The sequence below is a fragment of the Bombus bifarius genome, unplaced genomic scaffold (genome assembly GCF_011952205.1).
Source record: "Bombus bifarius isolate JDL3187 unplaced genomic scaffold, Bbif_JDL3187 scf7180000008335, whole genome shotgun sequence".
NCBI lineage: Eukaryota > Metazoa > Arthropoda > Insecta > Hymenoptera > Apidae > Bombus > Bombus bifarius.
Genome location: NW_022884599.1, coordinates 46165 through 65961, shown reverse-complemented (window position 1 = coordinate 65961; position 19797 = coordinate 46165). Strand labels below are relative to the sequence as shown.

At 40.2% G+C, this 19797-nt stretch overlaps 1 protein-coding gene and 1 pseudogene across 1 annotated transcript; both read left to right on the top strand.

Moving 5' to 3' along the window:
- Positions 1–14773: 14773 nt before the first annotated feature.
- Positions 14774–17293, top strand: LOC117212657. The gene is made up of 4 exons (XM_033457608.1): positions 14774–14834; positions 16038–16438; positions 17041–17178; positions 17273–17293. Exons 1-4 carry the CDS (start codon positions 14774–14776, stop codon positions 17291–17293), a joined length of 621 nt encoding a protein of 206 aa, XP_033313499.1.
- Positions 17294–17969: 676 nt separating this feature from the next.
- On the top strand, positions 17970–18955 carry LOC117212656 (annotated as a pseudogene).
- Positions 18956–19797: the final 842 nt, after the last annotated feature.

The following is a 19797-nucleotide window of genomic DNA, read 5'->3' as shown; positions in this document are numbered from 1 at the left end:
ATCAATGAGATTTTCCAGGCTTTAGGATAGTGTTCCAGGCGAAGGATAACATTAAAAATCGATGTGATGAGTACTATCCCTTTTGTGGGAAGTTCCTTGATTGCTTTATTGCTTATTAGGTCGTGTCCTGCTGCTTTCTTGGGGTTTAGGCGACTGATTGTTTCTATAGTCTCTGCAGAGGAGAAGGGTTCGATAGGAGGGGACATTTGGAAGGGGGTGTGCAGGTATTCGGTAACGTCCGCGGCGGCTTTGGGGGAATGGGGTTTGAATACTTTTGACAAGTGTTTAGCGAACAGGTCGGCTTTTTCTGTAGGGCTTCGCGCCCATCCACCTTGCGGGCGGCGGATCGGTGGGATTATTTGTGGGGGGCGTGTGAGTTTCCTGGAGGCCTTCCATAGTGAGTAGTTGGCGTCGGCTGTGGGGGATAAGCTGGCGAGGTATTTATGGAAGCAGTCGTTTTTATAGATTTTTAAGGTTCTGGATAGCTTCCTAGTTGCGTTGTTAAGTTTGCGTTTGTCCTCCGGTGTTCTATGGGTCTGCCATACTCTTCTTAGTCTACGTTTTTCTGCTATTTTTTTTAGTATGTATTGGGGATATTCTTGTTTGCTGTTAGATGGCTTTGTCGGTGTGGAGAGGCGGATTGCGTTTATTATGCTTGTGTTTAAGTATTCCGTGGCTGCTTCGATATCTTCCTTTGTTTTTAGTGGGGTGAAGGCTGAGGTTGAGTGTGTAAAGACTTCTCTGAAGAGCTGCCAGTTGGTGTGTTGGTTGTGAATGGAGCCATTAGGTGTATTCTCGATGATTGTTGAGCTGACTGTTGCTATCACGGGAGAATGATCAGAGGAGAGATCAGCTGAGGAGTTGATCTGGACGTGTCTTGATGGGATATTTTTAGTTATGAAGAAGTCGAGAAGGTTGGGTATTTTGTTGGTGTCAGTGGGCCAGTATGTGGGTTCGTATGTGGTGAGGTAGTTGAGGTTGTTGTTTATTATGCTGTTTAAGAGGTTTTTGCCTCTTGCTGTAACCAGTCTGCTGCCCCATTGAATGTGCTTGGCGTTATAGTCTCCTCCAACTATGAATCTATTGCCCAGGGTGTCCAGGAAGTTATCAAGGTCTTCTTTGGCGATGGAGTGTCTGGGAGGGCAGTATACTGCTGAGGTGGTGATTGAGCCATGACAGTCTTCTATTGCTACGTTTGTTGCTTGTAGGTAGTCTTTCTGGAATGATGGAAGTTCGTAGTGCTTAATACTTGCTTTGATTATTATTCCGGTGCCACCGTGGGCCTTTCCGCTGGGGTGTTGGGTATGGTAGAATTTGTAACCATTTATTTTCAGGTAGCTCTTGTCGGTGAAGTGGGTTTCCGATACGAGCATTACGTCGATTTGCTGGTGTTTTAAGAAGAGTTCTAGTTCAAGTTTGTGTTGCGCTAGACCGTTGGCGTTCCAGAGTGCTATGCGCCTTGGTTTTATTTTGAGTCGGGGCGTGCTAATTTTTCCACGATGAGTGTTAGTAGCGATAGCAAGTGATTTATTTGCTCTGATTGTTTCTCTATTAGCTTTTCAAGCCTTGAGGAGTTGTCTGTGTTAGGTGGGTTGGGGTCACTGTTTTGGGGAAGGTTCCTTTGGCTGTTCGGGTTATTTTGGATGCCTTGTACTGCTTGGGCATAGGAGGTTGAGGTGGAGATGAATTTGGTAGGACTGGGTGCTTGGTTGGTTGAGGGGGTTGGGGTAGTCGTGAATTTCGGCGGGCTGGGTGTTTGGTTGGATACCTCTTTTGCTCTGAGCTTAGGGTACCTGTTCGTGTATAGTGTTTTATATGCTGGGCAGCCTTTGTAGTTGGCGGGGTGGTCCCCTTGGCAGTGGATGCATTTCGCTGGAGTTTCCGGTGATTTGGCGCACTGGTCAGTGGAGTGAGTGCCTGCGCATTTAACGCAGCGGAAAGTATGGTTGCAGTATTTCTGCGTATGACCGTACCTTTGGCACCTTTTGCATTGCACTATTTCTTTTTTCACAAGCGGTGGTTCGAATTTTACTATTGCGTTCATTAGGCGACTGATATTGTAGATTTCCTTATTGTTTGGCTTTTGTTTTATATCTATGAAAAATAAGGATAACGGGTCTTTCGAGACTCTATGCCTTATATTACTTGCGTTGATGACTTCGTGGCCGAGTTTTGAGAGTTCGTATTTGAGTTCGTCTATGTCTGCTGAGTGGTGTATGTTTCGTAGGACCACCCGGAAAGGCCTTTCCTGTTTGAGTTGGTAGGTGTGGAAGTTGGCGTTCAGGGTCCTGAGTGTCTTGGTGAGTTTTCTGTAAGCTTCTGGGTTCGTCGGCAGTATTTTTACTCTATTGTTGCTTATCTTGAGGTTATATTCCTCCTTGCAGATATCTCTCTCTAGGGACCTGGTCATTGTCTGTATGTCAATGACGTCATCCACAAATATTGGTGGGGGAGGGGGGATTCTCTGTGAGTGTTGGTTTGGTGGCGGTTCTACGATTTCCATGGCGTCGTTTGAGGATTCCAATACGGCGAACCTGTTGTGAGTGTTTATTTGTATTGTTGTTTCTATTTTCCGTTTCTTGGTAGTATTAGCGTCGTTGGTGCGGAGAGTTCTGCTACACTTCTGCGACGGGGGAGGTAGCGCGGGGTAGCTGCGAGTCTGCTCCGGAGAGCCTGGTCGCGATTGCTGGGCCATCATCGAGCTAGTTAATTCGGAATGAATAACTAGTCGTGAGGCTGTGAGGCTAGTATTCGGGTTGGGGTTAGGTGCGTGGGATTTTCTTCTCCCTAAAGGGTAAGGGACACTTAGCTGTGTTCACTTTCGACGGTTGGGCGACACGTGTTGTTTTCGGACTACGCTGGGCACTAGAGACACGTCTGTACGCTTCGGCACTCCACAGCGAACTGCCAAAAGACAATATGACGATGACAAACTCCCTTGTCCTAGCCGGAAAACTAACAAACGATGGCAGCTGCCAGGGAACACAATACGCAGATCCCTACGGAAGCTGGGAAGGAGTTGTCATGCAAGCCACGGTAAAGATAAGCCTAAGATCAGGAACAGTACCAATGCGGATCGAAGCAAATAAAATCATACTAAGGTCAGGAACAACCTGCGCTTTTAATGAAGGAACCTGTTTGGATTCAGAAGATGGATACACCTATTGGCAACCACATCCACCATCCCTATGTAAGTTCGATCAGTACGACGTCCTGTACGAAGGAATCTCCACAAAAATTCAAGAAATAAAAACCAATAGCAACCCGACGGCACCGGTTTTTGCCTTGACTACTCAAGAAATAACCTTTGTGCTAACCAAAACTGGAGAACAGCCTCTGTGCGGATACACCCTGTTATCCACAGAACACCCTAAGCTCTTTCTCCTAGAAACAACTAAAGGAAATACATTTATATCCAAACGTAAAACAGCAGTCGAAAATTTAGATATATTCGCATACGTAAACTCAAAATTCATTTACGTGGAAAAACATATCAGAAGACAAATGACTGCACTCTATCAGGATATATTGACACAAAGATGCATCTCGGAAAAGACAATAATAGAGAATGCATTAAGTCTAGCAACTATATTACCTGATGAATTTGCGTATGCAATAACCAAAACTCCAGGACACATGGCCTTGGTCGCAGGAGAAGCAGTACATATAGTTAAATGCATTCCAGTCCAAGCAAAAGTACGTCATACAACGGAATGCTACATGGAATTACCCGTTTGGCAAGGAAACAACACGGCATACTTAATGCCTAAGACTCGAGTCATAACAAAACACGGAAACCACAGAGAGTGTAGCGTAATATTGCCAACACTATACAACATCGATGGAATATGGCACAAGCTCATGCCAAAACCAATAGAGGCAATGGCACCACTAGAGCTCTGCCCAAACCTACACCAAACGTGGCAATACTCTGCGCCATCGTCATTAGCCACGAGTGGAATATACACTTAAAGTGACCTGGACGCACTCCGAGACCATGTCATGTTTCCAGCAGAAAAAACTGCAGTCTTGAACACCATAGCCAGAAGAGCAGCAGGAAAGGCAATTGTACCGAAAACAGTAAATGTTCTAGGTATTATGGATGAAAACACATTGACAACAATAGCAAAAAATACAGCGTCAAAACTATGGAATGGCTTTATTGAATTTGGAACGATTAGCGCAGCAATACTTGGAATCTTCATAATACTAAAGATAATAAAGACGATAGTTGACATAGTTATACATGGGTACCAATTACGCGAGACTTACGGATGTGGAATCGCCTTACTCGGAGCAATATGCGGCTCGGTCACCCACCTACTATTGTACATCAGAGGAAAACGTAACGTCGAAGATCGGACAACACAACCACAAGGAATATCAATCACATCAAACGATGTAATAGATCAACAACCAACATCCACTACATCTGCTCTAAATGAATTAAGGGACACGATCAGTCAAATTTCCTCCGGAAATTTGAACTTCAAGAGGGGGTCCGAAATACAGAATATCGCAATATACAAACAACGCGAGTGACAGTTCGAACACCCCAAAACAAACGCACGGTACAACGAAAATGGAAGTTTCTTGATAAAAGATTAATTAAACGTAGTTATATATAGAAAATTAACATATGAGGGTAAATGATAAAATAGAAATAAATACTCTAACGAAGTAATAAATATGGAAAATGTAACATAACCTATATCAACTAACAACCCGAGCGAGGTGCGAATCAATCTGGAACAAGAACAATTATATCCGACGACAGGAAAATATACTACAATTAATTAACGAAGATGGAATACGCAAATGCAAAACAAACTATTAAATAAAACCAACTAGTAAATCGAAGAAGCAGGTAAAATCTAGAAGTTAAAATAATTATATACCACATAATAGCAAAAGAGAATAAATGGAAGACACATTTTAATTAATCAACAAGAAAAGGAGAAATTATAAAACAACTAATTAATAGTGAACTGGGAACTCACCTGATGATCTGAAATAAAATAACAACAAGGAAATAATTAGGAAAAGGGACAAGAATACATGTTATATTTTATTAAATATCAAAAAATAAATGGATAAATAAAATAACTAAATAAACCTGTTAACAAACCAAGTAATTATACATAGTTAACATTCTAATAAAAAATTTTTATTATCACATTACAAGTTATATATGTATGTATGAGATCAATATTCTAATAAATAAATAAAAAAAAAAAATTTAAAAATGCATTGTTTATCCCATTGGAAGATTACGTCGTGAAAATATATATATATGTCGGAGATGAAAGAACACCGGAGTCTGTAATTGAACAATTGTAGTTATTCAATCCGATTGTAATTGTTCGAGAGTTGTGACAATGAGCTTGGGCTCGAGGCGACAGTCAGTCGCCGAACGTAGCCGCGGTCACGGGATGAACGCTTTGTCTAACAAAGGTATGGAGTAATTCTATAGCTCTCCTTAAAAGAAATATTCGTGGCGACACGCGACAGTAAACATTCCAACGGTTTCTGTCCCGTGGCTCGCCACACGCAGTCCCTATTCTTCGAGTAAGATGATTGCCAGATGTCGATGCGTCTCCGCAGTACATGTTCGGCTAGCTCGAGGGCTCGTTATAAATCTTAAGGTTTAGTTAACTAAAGTCCTTCAAACAGACAAACAGTCTTTGTCCCAACTACGGGAAAATAGGGGAGACATATTTTTTAACGAACGGCGTCTCCCACTAGCAACTTTCCCTCGAGAGCGGCTAGCATCTTTTTCTAACCACCGGTATGGAGATTGACCAATTAGCAGCAACGCCAATTTCCCTTACTTTCTGAACGAAGGCTTTTCTCGACGAATCCGATGATCTCGTGTCCTTAGACACACCCCAATATAGTTTTCCTCTGTGGCATCATCGGGACGGGAAAGTCATTCCCGCTCGCGATCTCATCGATGAAAAAGAGTAACCCCTTACGACCAGTGAATATTGCGCGTCCGACTTGGATTTTGTGAGTACGTTCATCTATCATCCCGTCGACCGCGGATTCGTTATTGAACCTAGGATCATTGTCATTAGTTTCTCGAGTACCTAACTACCACGGTTACTTGTCCGGTTCTATAATAATCGTATTTGCACTGGTCAATGTCTTCTCTATTGCATAACGACAACGTGTAACCCAAGCGAAGATTCGTTTCACGCCCCTAACCCTAATTCTAATGCAAACCCGACATATATATACGTAACAATCTAAATAATTCAACATTCAAATAAAATCCGTGCAACGAGCACAAATATTTATCTTACCCAGCTTTAATCCTCTCCCGTGCCAGTATCCCTGCACATAGCAGGTTAGCCGAAAACGTGGAATTTATCTATCAGTAGCCTGAATATTAGTTAACGCTACCCACGAGCAATTAATTCATTAATAAACCATCTAAAGAAATTTCTCTAATCGAAATAGTCCTTAGACTATTTCTGGTGGCAGCAACTACCGTGTAAATCGAAAGTTTCGATAAAAAAGAATTTTTTAAACTTTAGAAATAGAACTTAATCTGAAATCTTAAATCAATATCTTAAATACAATCATATCATTTAAATTTTCCCTTCCTATTAAATTCAAATTAAATCAAATCAAATTAAATTAAATCACCATAAACAAAAAAAAAATTCTGCAAATTCAACGACTTAGAATCGATTTAAAACAAACAAGAACGTAACAATTGTAACTGCCTACTTTCGCGGATTGTGTTGAAGTTTCGTCTTTTTGATTATCTCATATTTTTGGGACAGGCGGAGTCTGCTGAAGTTTCGCCTTCTTGATTATCTTGTTTACGCTATTTCTAATTTATCATATCCGTGAGACACGTAGGTGCTGCTGAAGTTTCGTCTTCTTAATTTCTCATGTATCATTTGGTGTTAGGGACATACAAGGTGCGTGATAAAATGTAAATATTGTACTGGCTCGTCTTTTGCTGAGGTTGCGTCTGCGATCCTTCCCTGGCCTTCCCTATTGATGCCAGTGGAATGTGCCAGGCGCGTGGCAGCTTGTCCTTGCGGAGGTTGCATTTGTGATATGTCTAGTAATTTCTTTGCTGGTGTGAATGGAACGTACAAGGCACGTGGCAACTTAGTGTTTTGCCGAATCTTTGCACGTGTGGGACGCCGTACTATCTTCCCCCCAAAAAACCATTAAAAATAACACGTCACTTCATAAGGGATGGTGTGAAGTGGCAGTTCGTAACAGTTCTTAATTGTTTGGCGAGTTCGTTTTACTTGGCGAATTTAATTTGCTTAGTGAGTTTTTAGGTTAGTTTTCCTTTTTATGTAATAATTCACAGTAATGAGTGGTTTCGATTGTTCAATATTTTGTATGTTTGGTAGTGTCGATTTTCCTTACTGCATTTCCATGTTTTCTTTTTATGAATGCAGGTTATGTTAGATCATGGATACCGATGTATCTGAAGTATGTGTTATTTTGATTTGTTTTGACTTCATCCTGTTTCATATTGTTGTTCATTTCCTTAAACTTGTGTGTTTTATTTTAGTGTGAGAGGAAGAAAAGAAATAGAGGAAGGCGTAGGCCGTTCATACCTCCTTTGAAACGTTCAAGAAAACCTGGTCGTCGTGGCGGTGTGAAAACTCGCAGACAGAAGTTAAGGAGGTTGGCGAAATCATTTTCCACGGAGGGTAGCAGTAGTGTGGCTCCAACCCCATTGTCGAGTCTTGAGGATCCTTCCGTTGTCGACCTAACTTTCTCCGATGAGAACACCCTTGAGTTGCCGCCAGGTTCTTCTATGGTCGAAGTGATCGATACAGATACCGGTGCGAAGGTTCGTTTTCCAGGGGAGATCCCTGATCAAGTGTTGGAGGCTTATCTACGCCACCATTCCTCAGATCAGGGTGGTACTTGCCCGGACGTACTCTCATGGTGTTTAGATAGGTTTCGTGAGATGTATCCGGATGCTCTCCGTGTATGAATTCTGAGTTTATTTAGTGGCAGTGTTTTATTTATTTATATGTGTATATGTGCCTACATGTGTTCCGAACAGGTGCTGTTTTACTAAAGTGTTTTTGTTTATATTCTTTGATTTTGTTTAATAAGATATATTTTGTTTACTGTCTTTCCCTCTTGCATTGGCGTGCTGTAAGTGTGGTCGGCTTTCCGGATGGTGGTTTGTGCCTTTTGATTATTGATTTGGTAAATCCTTGTTACGTAGATTTAATTATTATTTCCATTGCCCCTGGTGTTTGATCTAGTTTACTGTTATAGGTTTTGGTGATTTTGATATTAGCGTTGGATGATGGATTAAGGTATCGTCGTCAGAGATTCCCACGCAGTCTGTTCTAGTGCGTATCTTATTTTGTTTTCTTGTATTTAGTTTATTCCTTTTCTTTTTGGTTTATTTTGTTCGCTGCATGTGGTGTTTCAGCACAAGAAAAAGAAGTGTTATAAAGAACCCGTGAGTGGCCCCAGAAGACGTAGTCATCGTGTGAAGTGTTGTGAGCAGGAACGAAGGGTCGAGGTTACTGAGGGAGTCGTGTGACACTTGTGTTGTTTTTGGTTGTGTACAATATATATATATGTCGGAGATGAAAGGAAAACCGGAGCCTTCCTTTGCAATTTTGAGGAAGCCTTCTAATACTTTAGCCTAGATTTTATCATAACTGTAATTAAGCAATTGTCATTTGTAATTGTTTGATATTTGTGAAAACGAAAGTGGGTTCGAGGTGACAACTGGTCGCCGAACGTAGCCACGGTCACGGGATAAACGTTTTGCCTGACGAAGGTGTGGATCGGTTGTATTGTTCTCCCTAGAAATCACATAGAATTGTACTTTAGAGATGTCGATATAATGGGACACACGTTGTATTAGGAATCAATCTCCAGACAGAAACTGCCTAGTAACGGCGTTTGGATCTTTCTCGATGTTTCCAAAGAGTATACAACAAACTTTTGACAGAAATTGCCTAGCAACAACGATTGGAACCTTCTCGATGTCTCCAGCGAGCATATAACAAACAAATTCAGTCGTATAGCGAAAAAGATTTTCATCAGATATTCATTCGTGTGATCGCCTTGGAAAGTGATACATCGAGCAATTTACCGAGTGTCTCAGCAATCGTATTTTTGTGTTTAAAATTATTCTACGCATAGTAAAGAGTTATCCCGTTGACCGTGGATTCGTTTGAACCCCGGAACATTGTTAATAGTGTAAATTAAATTCATTACTCGTAAAACCTATCAATCGTTAATCTCATTATTCGTTAAATTCATTATTCGTAAGACATATTATTCGTTCCTCTTATTGTTCGTTAAACTTATTATTCTTTAATCTAATTATTAATTAAACTTATCGTTTGATAATCTTATCATTTATTAAACTCATTATTCATAATATTTTGTAAAATCTTGTTTATTCGCGTAAATATATTCTCTGCTTTGTAAAACAATGGCTAATTCAAACGAAGAATCATTACGCGCCTTAAATCCTAATGATAACCCGACATATATATATATATATATATATGTCGGATTAACATTAGAATTTAGGGCGTAACCATCGAATTAGCCAACCATTGAATTAGCCATCGTTTTACAAAACAGAGATTATATTTACGCGTATATACAAGACTTTACAAAGTATAATGAATATCGAGTTTAATGAATAATAAGATTAACAAATAATAAGTTTAACAAATGATAAGATTAACGAATAATAAGTTTAACGAATAATAAGATTAACGAATAATATGTTTTACGAATAATAAGTTTAACGAATAATGAGTTTAATGAACGCTATTAACAATGTTCTTGGGTTCAAACGAATCCACGGTCAACAAGATAACTCTTTCCTATGCGTAGAATAATTTTAGGCACAAAAATACGATTGCTGAGACGCTCGATAAACTGCTCGATGTATCACTTTCCAAGTTGATCACACGAATAATAATCTGATGGAAATCTTTCTCGCTGTACGATTGCATTTGTTTGTTATATGCTCGTTGGAAGTGTCACGACCGGCATCCTTCAAATCCGACGGACTGACGATAGAGATAAAGATGTGGCGGTACTCGGCGATAATGTATATCGCTGAAGTGCCTAATGAACCATCAACATCCCAACGGTCCTTCCACCGAAGGTTCTAGAAGAAAGAGCACGTGGCAACGATCGCGGACGTCTAGCAAATGCATGGACGGTGGGGATGTTGAGGGATGACAAAAGAAAGTAATCGGATCCGATCGAAAGTAAAATCATAAGAATCAGTCTTAGAAAGTCACGCCTAGAGTTCGGAAGTAGATTGTAAAGTGTATTGATGTTAGAAAAAAAATAAAGTTTTCTTTTTTTATTTTTCATCTCAAATTCCTTTTTTATTTTGTTATTTTACGTGACAGAAGTATCGAGAAGGTTCCAATCGCCGTTGCTAGGCAGTTTCTACCAAAAGTTTGATGTATACTCGTTGGAAGCATCGAGAAAGTTCCAAACGCCGTTGCTAGGCAGTTTCTGTCTGGAGTTTGATTATTAATACAACGTGTGTCTCATTATATCGACACCTCCAAAGTACAATCCTATGTGGCCAGGCCCGTTCTTGAGGCCGTATGCCGCCACAACCACATTTCTAGGGAGAACTATACAACTGCTCCACACCTCCGTCAGGCAAAACGTTCATCCCGTGACCGTGGCTACGTTCAGTAACCAATTGTCACCTTGAACCCAATTTCGCTATTATAATCAGATCGAATGACATCGAATGATTCGAACAATTAAAATCAGATCGGATGACAACAATTGCTTAATTACAGCTATAATAAAATCTAGGCTAAAGTACTAGAGGATGTTTCCAAAATTTCCAAGGAAAGGCTTCGGCTTTCCTTTCATCTCCGACATATATATATGTTGGTTAAATCCTCTGTAATGTAAATTTTATGAGGTGGTTTTGTATATTTATTTCGTTACGTTCATAGATTATTAGTTGTTTGACATAGTAGTATATATATATATATGTATTTTATTTCACAACGTGATCCTTTAAGTTTGTCTACATGTTAATTGTTTTTAATACTGTTTATTCGACCAATCGCGGGGAGACGTAGTCGCTAGAAGAGACGTCAACGGGGGTCGTAAATCCCCGTTACGATTATAACAATCGACACCACGAATTGATCGATCCCCTGATTTCCGTTGAGATAATAGGGGTGATTGAGGTTGTATAACACTGTGATTCACAGAGTTATAAATTATATGCTTCCAACACTTAGATTACACTGATGAGCATAGATAGATAGATAATCACTTATCGCACGAAGATAAGATAGATATGTACGTTAGAGCAAGGATCTTGTAATTGGATTCAATGTATTAGTGGACGTAGCACTATAAGATATTTAGGAGAGGAAATGTAGGCTCGACAATACCGAGACCGACTCTCGCGTTATGCTTAGACTGCCCGATGGGCATTAGCGGTAGACTTAGTAGTTGACTTTTCCAACGATGTAGAAGAAGTGAAGTCGAGTGACGATGCTGTGTCGGAGGAAAGCTAAGGATGGGTGTGTCTAGTGCACGGGACCATCGGATTTGTTGGTGCCGATGTTAGTTAAGAGAGTGAGGGAAATAGGCTTCGTTGTTAATTGGTCAAACGAAGGGTCTTAACCGCCCTCGAGAGAAAGTGGTTAGTGGGAGGAAAGTTGCAGCGTACGTGAGAAAAACTAACTTTCCCTTGTCCCGCCGTGGTAGACAATAGTCTTTAGAAATTCTTCGGAAACAGATGTTTGTTTGGTTTGAAGGACCTTAGCAGGCAAGTGACTCGGGTTTATGACGGGTGCTTAAGGCTATTGAGGGTACGCCGTACGGAAGAGCGGACATCTGGTGTCCGTCTGGCCCGCGGTGTGTGACTTGGGCCAGGCAGAGAGTCGCCCGGCGTAACAAATACTATAGTGTCATATTTTATTTATTTAAATTAGTAGGTTTAGTTTGGAATGTATATATATGTTTCGTGGCGTAGGTTATGTTTCGCTAGAGCTAGTTGTAATATTGTATATTTTAATATTTGATTTAATAATGTAGAACACACATATATATGTCGGAGATGAAAGGACACCGGAGCCGTCCCTCTGGAACTTCGGGAAAATCCGTAAAATCGTAATTACAGTTTACAATCGTAATTAAACAATTTGCCGTCATCCTGCCCAATTGTACTTGTTTGCGATTTGTGATAATAAACTTGGGCTCAAGGCGACTATCAGTCGCCGAACGTAGCCGCGGTCAACGGGACGGGCGCTTCGCCTAACAAAGGTGTGGAATTATAGTATGACCCTCATTAAAAGAAATACCAATAGAGGTACTTGACAGTAAAACATTCCAACGGTTCCTTCGGACAATGAATACCTGATGTTGAGGCACGTACACAGCACAAGTCCAGTTAGCCCGAGGACTCGCTATAAAACTTGGGTTTTTCCGGCAATTAAGATTTTCCAAACGGACAGACAGTCTTTGTCCCCAAACTGACCAATTGACAGCGACGTCAATTTCCCTTACTTTCGGAACGAGGGCTATACCCGACAGATCCGATGATCTCGTGTCCTTAGACACACCCCATCATAGTTTTCCTCTGTGGCATCATTGGGACGAAAATTCATTCTTTCTTGAAATCCCACCGACGAAGGGAGCAGCGCCTGACGATCAGTGAGTTTGAGTTATAGCAAGTATATCTTTCATCCCGTTGACCGCGGATTCGTCATCGGACCTAAGACCAACGTCACTAACATCGCAAGTGCCCAACCACCGCTGTTGATTGTCGAATCGGTAGTGTACATGCTTGTAGCATCAGGCCGTATCTTCGTTATCACACAACGATGGCCAACTCCAAGGGAGGCCTATCAAACGTCCACAACCCGGTTCCTGCCTCTTCTCCGACATATACATGTGTATAATAATATTATTTTGTCAGAGCGAGACTTGTTCCGCGCTCCGCAGTCTCTAGTGGCGGCTGTGATTTTAAAAATAAGATTTTGTTTACAATAACTGTTTGTTATAGGACTAGAAACATTCTCGAGGACGTAAAGCTCTAAACAAATGTTCTCCTTTCTTATTGAATTTCAGAGATAGGGATACCTGACACGAAATATCAAGGTCTAATATCGACAGTTAATAAGGAATAACGAAACAAATTTTATTAGCTATTAGATTATTCACTTTTTCATTATTAGATACTTTTATTATTACTATTTATTTTATTACTATTACTATTACTTTTATTACGATTATTACTATTTCATTCATTTTTCTTCCTTTAGGAAAGACATCTATTTTTCCGTTTTTATTCAAAATTATTATTTGCAATTGATTTTAGAGAAAAACTTTCTATTAGTCTATTTGCAATAAAAAGATCTTTCCCTTATGAATCTTATGAATCGATTTGCAACTGGATACCTGGAGTTACATCTGGATCATAAGTTGAAATGGAAGAAACACATACAAGAAAAAACTAAATACGTACATCTAATCAGAAAATCCATGTAGCTCGTAGCAAGAAAATCTAAATCAGACATATGCAGTCTGGTCTTATGAACTACAAAAATGGGGCATGGTTGCCAAATCAAATATGAAGAAAATGGAAACCTTCACCTCGACTACACTAACATCAATACTAAGTGCACACAAGATTCTTCAAAGCATATCACAACAAAATGGACAATTACATAAACTCGCTTGCCAAAAATAGTAATCCTTACTTGGGCTTTCGGTTCGGTTCGGGCCGAGGGTAACACACGGACGGAGATCTCTGTGGAAAAAGTGAAGTGTGAAGGGAAAAAGGAACAGGAAGCATAAAGAGGCATGAAGAAGGGAAAATAAAGAGTGAGCATACAAGGAGAAGGCAAAAGAAAAGCGAAAAAGGAGACAAGAACGAGAGAAAGCTACAAATAAGAAAAACTAGAAAAGAAGAGGTTAGGAGGCTAGAAGCGCGGCAAAACAAAGTAAGGTAGGGAAACGGCAGATGGCGACAAACAGGGGAAGACCAAGGAGTACTGGTAAAGCAGTCTTCAAAAATACACTGGACAAATACAGCTCGACAGAAAAAGAGACACCAGCCAGAAAGAAAGGAATGGAGGCAGTGGTGGCAAAAATAGAGAAAATGAAAAGAGAATTCGAGGCAATGATCGAGGAAATAAAAGATATATTCGAAAAGCAAGTGGAGGAGCTGAAAAGAGAAATGAAAGAGGGCAGGACAGGGCAGAGAAAGGAAAGAAGAAGAAACGTAGTAATCAAGGGAGTGGATTGGAACGAAGGAAGCAATGAAGAGACAGTAAAGGAGTTCATAAACAAAAAATGAGGATGGGGCAGAAGTAGAAAAAGCACATATGATAAAGGTCAGGGGTGGGGGGGGGGCAAGAACACAATAATAATGGCAACGATGAAATCGATGGAGGAAACAATAAGGATAATGAAGGAGAAAAGCAAATGGTAAAAGGGTGTGTATGAGGTGATAGGGCGTGATAGTGATTGAAGGAACACTCAAACTTGCTTAACAATAAATACTTATTCACGATAATATCGAAGGAGTACACTTGGCGAAAACATTCAGTACATTCGGTCCGCGGTTCGCGGCTACAAGTTCAAGCTCGGATAGGTACGATTCGACATTCGCTACGAGTTCGGACGATGATTGCCTGAGAGGTCGAGGAACTCGGATAAAGTCTAGCTACCAACTATCGATTCGGACAGATGACTCGCGACTGACTTTCTCCTCGCGATGATACTGCATAGGAAAACTATGATGGGGTATGTCTCAGGATACGAGATCATCGGATTCGTTGATGAAGGCATTGGTTCGGAAAGTGAGGGAAATGGATGTCGCTGTTAATTGGCTAAATTCTGAGTCGTTGATTGGAAAAGGATGCTAACCACCCTTGAGAGAAAGTTGCTAGCCGGAAGCGTCGCACGTGAGGAAAGCAGACTTACAGCATCTTCTCGTAGTGGGTGATAGGTACAGGGACTGTTGAGACAAAGACTGTTTGTTCCTTTGGAGAACTTTAGCTAAATAAATCCTAAGATTTATAGCGGGTCCTTAGGTTAGCTGAAAATGTTCCGAAGGAATGTATCGACATCTGACAATCATCTTGTCCGAAGGATAGAGTCCTTGTGTAGCAAGCCACGGGACAGAAACCATTGGAACGTTTGCTGTCGAGTGCTGCTACATATACATGGACGATGATCTGATAAAAAAAGAAAGGGAGGGGAAGCAACACATAAGAAGGATAGCCAGAGAAAGAATGGAAAAGGGCGAATATGTAAAGACGGGATACAAGAAACTAACAATAGAAAACAAATGGTACAGGTGGAACGAAAACGAAGAGAGGCTAGAGGAAGAAAGAAAGCGAGGGGAAGGAAAATGAAGAAAGAGGAAAAAGAGGGAGGACTACAATGGGGATGAAAACGTGCTTCTGAAATGTAGCAGGACTAATAAGTAAGGACAAGGAGGTGTGAGAATATCTGAAAAAATTCGACGTGATCGGACTCACGGAAGCATGGATAGAGGAAAGCAAAAGAGAAAAGTTAAAATATAGACTACCCAAAGAATTCGACTGGAAATGCAGGGCAGCAATGACAGTAAGGAAAAAAGGAAGAGCAAAGGGAAGAATAACAACGGGTGTAAATAAAAAACTGTGGCGAATGAAAAGAGAGTTTTGCGTTTCGTCCCGGGACTACCGATGGACTCGTCAGTAAGGCTATGCCAGGTAGTCCCTGCCTTAGACGTAGAGGGAGTCTCGCTAGGTGCGGTATTTGTATCATTCGCCCGTATATTCGACCGCTAGCGAGATAGACAGACTCGTTGTCGCCGTAGCCCTCTGGTGTTGGCGGTTGGTACCCGCGGATCGCCCGGGAGGTGTTGCGCCGCGTTGATGCCTCGACCTGTCGGCGTCCTATTGGTACCGATCCGCCACAAAACTAAGAGAAATAGGATATAAAGAAATTAGTGATAATATAGTTGGAAGAAAAATAATATACAATGACAAGACGTATAGGATAATGATGATTTATAATCAAGATACATAAGGGACATGGAAAAAAAATAGAGGAAAGGGTAGACGGAAGAGAAGAGGAAGTGGTGATCATCGGCGGAGACTGGAACGCAAGAACAGGAGAAGAGGCAGGGCCGATAAACGAGGACCTAGGGAAAGAAAAAAACAGACGATCAAAAGGCAAGACAATAAACATGGAAGGAAGAACACTGCTAAAGTATCTGGAGGAGAGAGGCTGGACGGTAATCAATGGCAGAGATAAAGAAGGAGAGGAGCGGACCTATATTGGGGAGAGAGGAAACTCAGTAATAGACTATGTGATTGGCAATCAGGGGGCGACAGAAGAAATAATTGACATGAAAATAGGAAAAAGAACAGAGTCAGACCACATGCCATTAGAAATAGAAATAGGGAGGGGGGCGGAATTACAAAAAAATGAGGAAAAGGAAGAAGAAGAGAAGGAGAAAAGGGAATGGACAAACAAAAGTGTGGAAAAATACTTGGACGAATGTAAAGACTGGGCCTGCAACGGAAGAACAGTAGCGGAAATGTGGATAGAAATCAACAAGAAGATAAATGAAGCAATGCAAAAGAAGAAAGTAAAGATAAGGAATGGAAAGAGAGGAAAAGAGAGTAAAAGAGAGATGAGAAGGAAGGTGACAAAGTTTATGAAAGGAAAATACAGTAGAGAAGCTCTTATGGAGGAAAAAAAGGCATTCAAATAGAGGTGCAAACAAAGAAAGGAAAGATACGAAGAAGAAGAAATGGTGGAAATCAAGAAGATCAAAACAGAACAAGAAGCGTGGAAATACATAAATAAATACAGAAGAAGAAGAGAGAATATAAATGAAGAAATAAGCGAGGAAGAGTGGAAAAATCATTTTATGGAAATTTTAGAAGGAACAGAGCACAAAGAGGGCAGGAAAAAAGAGGAGCATCGAGCAGAAGAGAAAATAATGGAGGAGAGAGAAGATAATATATAGAGAAGGAAGAGGTGATATACAAATTAAGAAACTTGAAGGAGAAGAAAGCAATGGGGGAAGACGGCTTAGAAAATGAAGTTTGGAAGTATGCAGCGAAGGAAGTGGGTGAAGCGTTATGGGCTCTGTTAAGGAAAATATGGAATGGGGTGAGGATACCAGAAGATTGGAAAAAAGGAGTAATATGTCCGATATATAAAAAGGGGGACAAGAGAGCAGCGAAGAGTGACAGAAGAGTAACATTAATGGATATAGCATACAAGATCTGTGCAGGAATACTGCACGAACGACTGAAGGCAGAGATTGAAAACAAACTGAAAGAGAGCCAATTCGGATTCAGAAAAGAAAGACGCGATATTTGTGATAAACCATATCATAGACAAACAGTTGAGTAGAGAAAAAGAAAAACTACATGCCTGCTTTGCGGACTTAAAAGCGGCGTTCGATAGGCTAAACAGAAAGAAATTGGAGGAGAAAATGAGAAAAATGAGGATTAACGAAAAATTAACCTGAAGGATTAAAGAGATATACGCAGAAACAAAGAATGTGGTGAGAATCAAGAATAACAACACAAAAGAATTTTGGACAGTGAGGGGAGTCAGACAAGGATGCCCGTCGAGCCCTACGTTATTTAGCATCTACGTGGCGGGGCTGGAAGAAGAATTAAGGAAAGGACAAGTCGGGGGGGGCCTAGTGGTAGGAGAAAGAAAGGTATGGTCATTGACATATGCAGACGATATTGTGCTGATGGCTGATAGAAATGCTAAAGAGATACGAAATATTTTTAAAGGGAACCGAATTGGAACTGAGCACGGAAAAGGTCAAGAGTGTAGTTTTCGAAAAAAACGAAAGAACAAGAGGAGACAAAGAAAATGGAAATGGGGAGAATTAGAAGAAGTGGACGAAATAAGATACCTAGGGTACATATTACTGAAAAACGGCAGTGATGAGAAACACATAGAAGACAGGGAAAAGAGAGCAACAATAGCAATGAAGAAAACATGGAGCGTGGAAGAAAGAATTTCCAAACAGGACAACAAGAGGAGAATAAAGATGTTTGGAACGCTGGTAGAGAACGTGGCGCTGTTTGGAGCAGAGGTATGGGGCTGGAACATGGAAGAAAGGCTGGATAGAATACAAAGAAGATATGTGAAATGAAGCTTAGGTTTAGATGTGACAACACCGAATTATATATTGATAGAAGAATGTAAGCTAACAGAAATCAAAGAAAAAGTATTAGGAAGAGCAGCAAGGTATGAAGGAAAAGCCATAGAGTCAAAAAAGGAACTAGTAAAGAAGTGCATAAAGGAAAGAGAGAAACTGGGGAAATGGCCAATAACGGAAAAGAGCGAGAAAGAGAAAGAAGGGACTAGAAAGGATGAGAAATGGAGGGACACAGATGGAAACAAGAGAAGAGCAAGAAAAGATGACAATAGACTAAATTATAGAAGAAAGGAGAAAGAGAGAAGCAGAAGAGAGGCGGGAAAGGATAAGAGAATCAAAATAATATAACAAACATTATAGAAAAATCGCCAAAGAAGAGTTACTAAAATACTTAGAAGGGAGGATGAAGTGGAAGGACAGGAAAATATTAGCAAGATTCAGATGTGGAAACGAGAGCAAAGCAAGGGAATACTGGAAAGAAGAGGGAGAAAAAAGATACAAGCTATGTAAAAAGAAAGAAGACCTGTGACACGTAATAGAAGAATGCGAAATAACAGGAGAACCAAAGGGCACAGAAAAAATACTAAACGAGATTGGAAAAGGACTAATAGAATTGAAAACAACAATGGAGAGGAGAAGGGCAATACAAGACGGGGAGACAATAAAGAAAAGAACGACAATAAGGAAGCACAGCAAGGAGGCAAGAGCCCAAAAGTTGCCATAGTTTTAGAGACAGAACATACAATGGAGTGCAATAAAATGGAGTTGATAACAGGGGAGGTAGATATATAAGATAAAAGAGGTAGACAAGGAAAAGTGTTTAGATAGATATACGAGAGGAGGCAATAAGGTGATAACGCCATAAGACTGATAGAATGTAAAAAACGTAATAGGTAAACGAGATGTAAAACCGAAAGCTCGTCCAAAGCCGAAAGACACGGAGTAAGTAATAATAATAGTAATAATAATAATAATAGTTATCCTTACTCATCCTCAATTATTAACAAATCACACACTCATACATTCTAATTAAAACATTAAAAACCTTCCTTATTTTATTTTGTTTTTTTTTTATTATGGGTAATAGCACAGAAATCCCCATGCTATAGTAGTTAGCAAATGATACAAAAATGTAAGTATTTGTAGAAACAAATAAGAACGTTTAATAAAGAAAAATTAAAACGGAAATGATAGATACTTCTACCTCTCAGAGGGATCAAGCAAAAGGACCAAACGCATCGAGATCTACAGTAAGACACGGTAAACCGGCCTATCCTGTTCAATATCCATGTTTAGTGTCCTATTATAAATGTATGGCATGAACAAGAGCGGCAATCAAAATAATAAATCAGCAATAGCATTCGTAAATGATATGTTAATTACATCAGAAACAATAAGCCGTCACAAATAAAAATCCAGCTGCAAGACCTAGTCAAGAAAGAAGAAAATTACTTTCCAACACGGAAGCTAAAAATCTACACCCATAAATGTGAAACAATCTCGTTCAGTCCATATATTTCAAAAACTTCAAAAGCAAAGTACGACGTGAGAATAAATTCGAAAATATTCTTCCATACAACAGAAAATATCAACGGAAAAATTTCCGATGCAAACAAAGTTAGATGCTTCGGAGT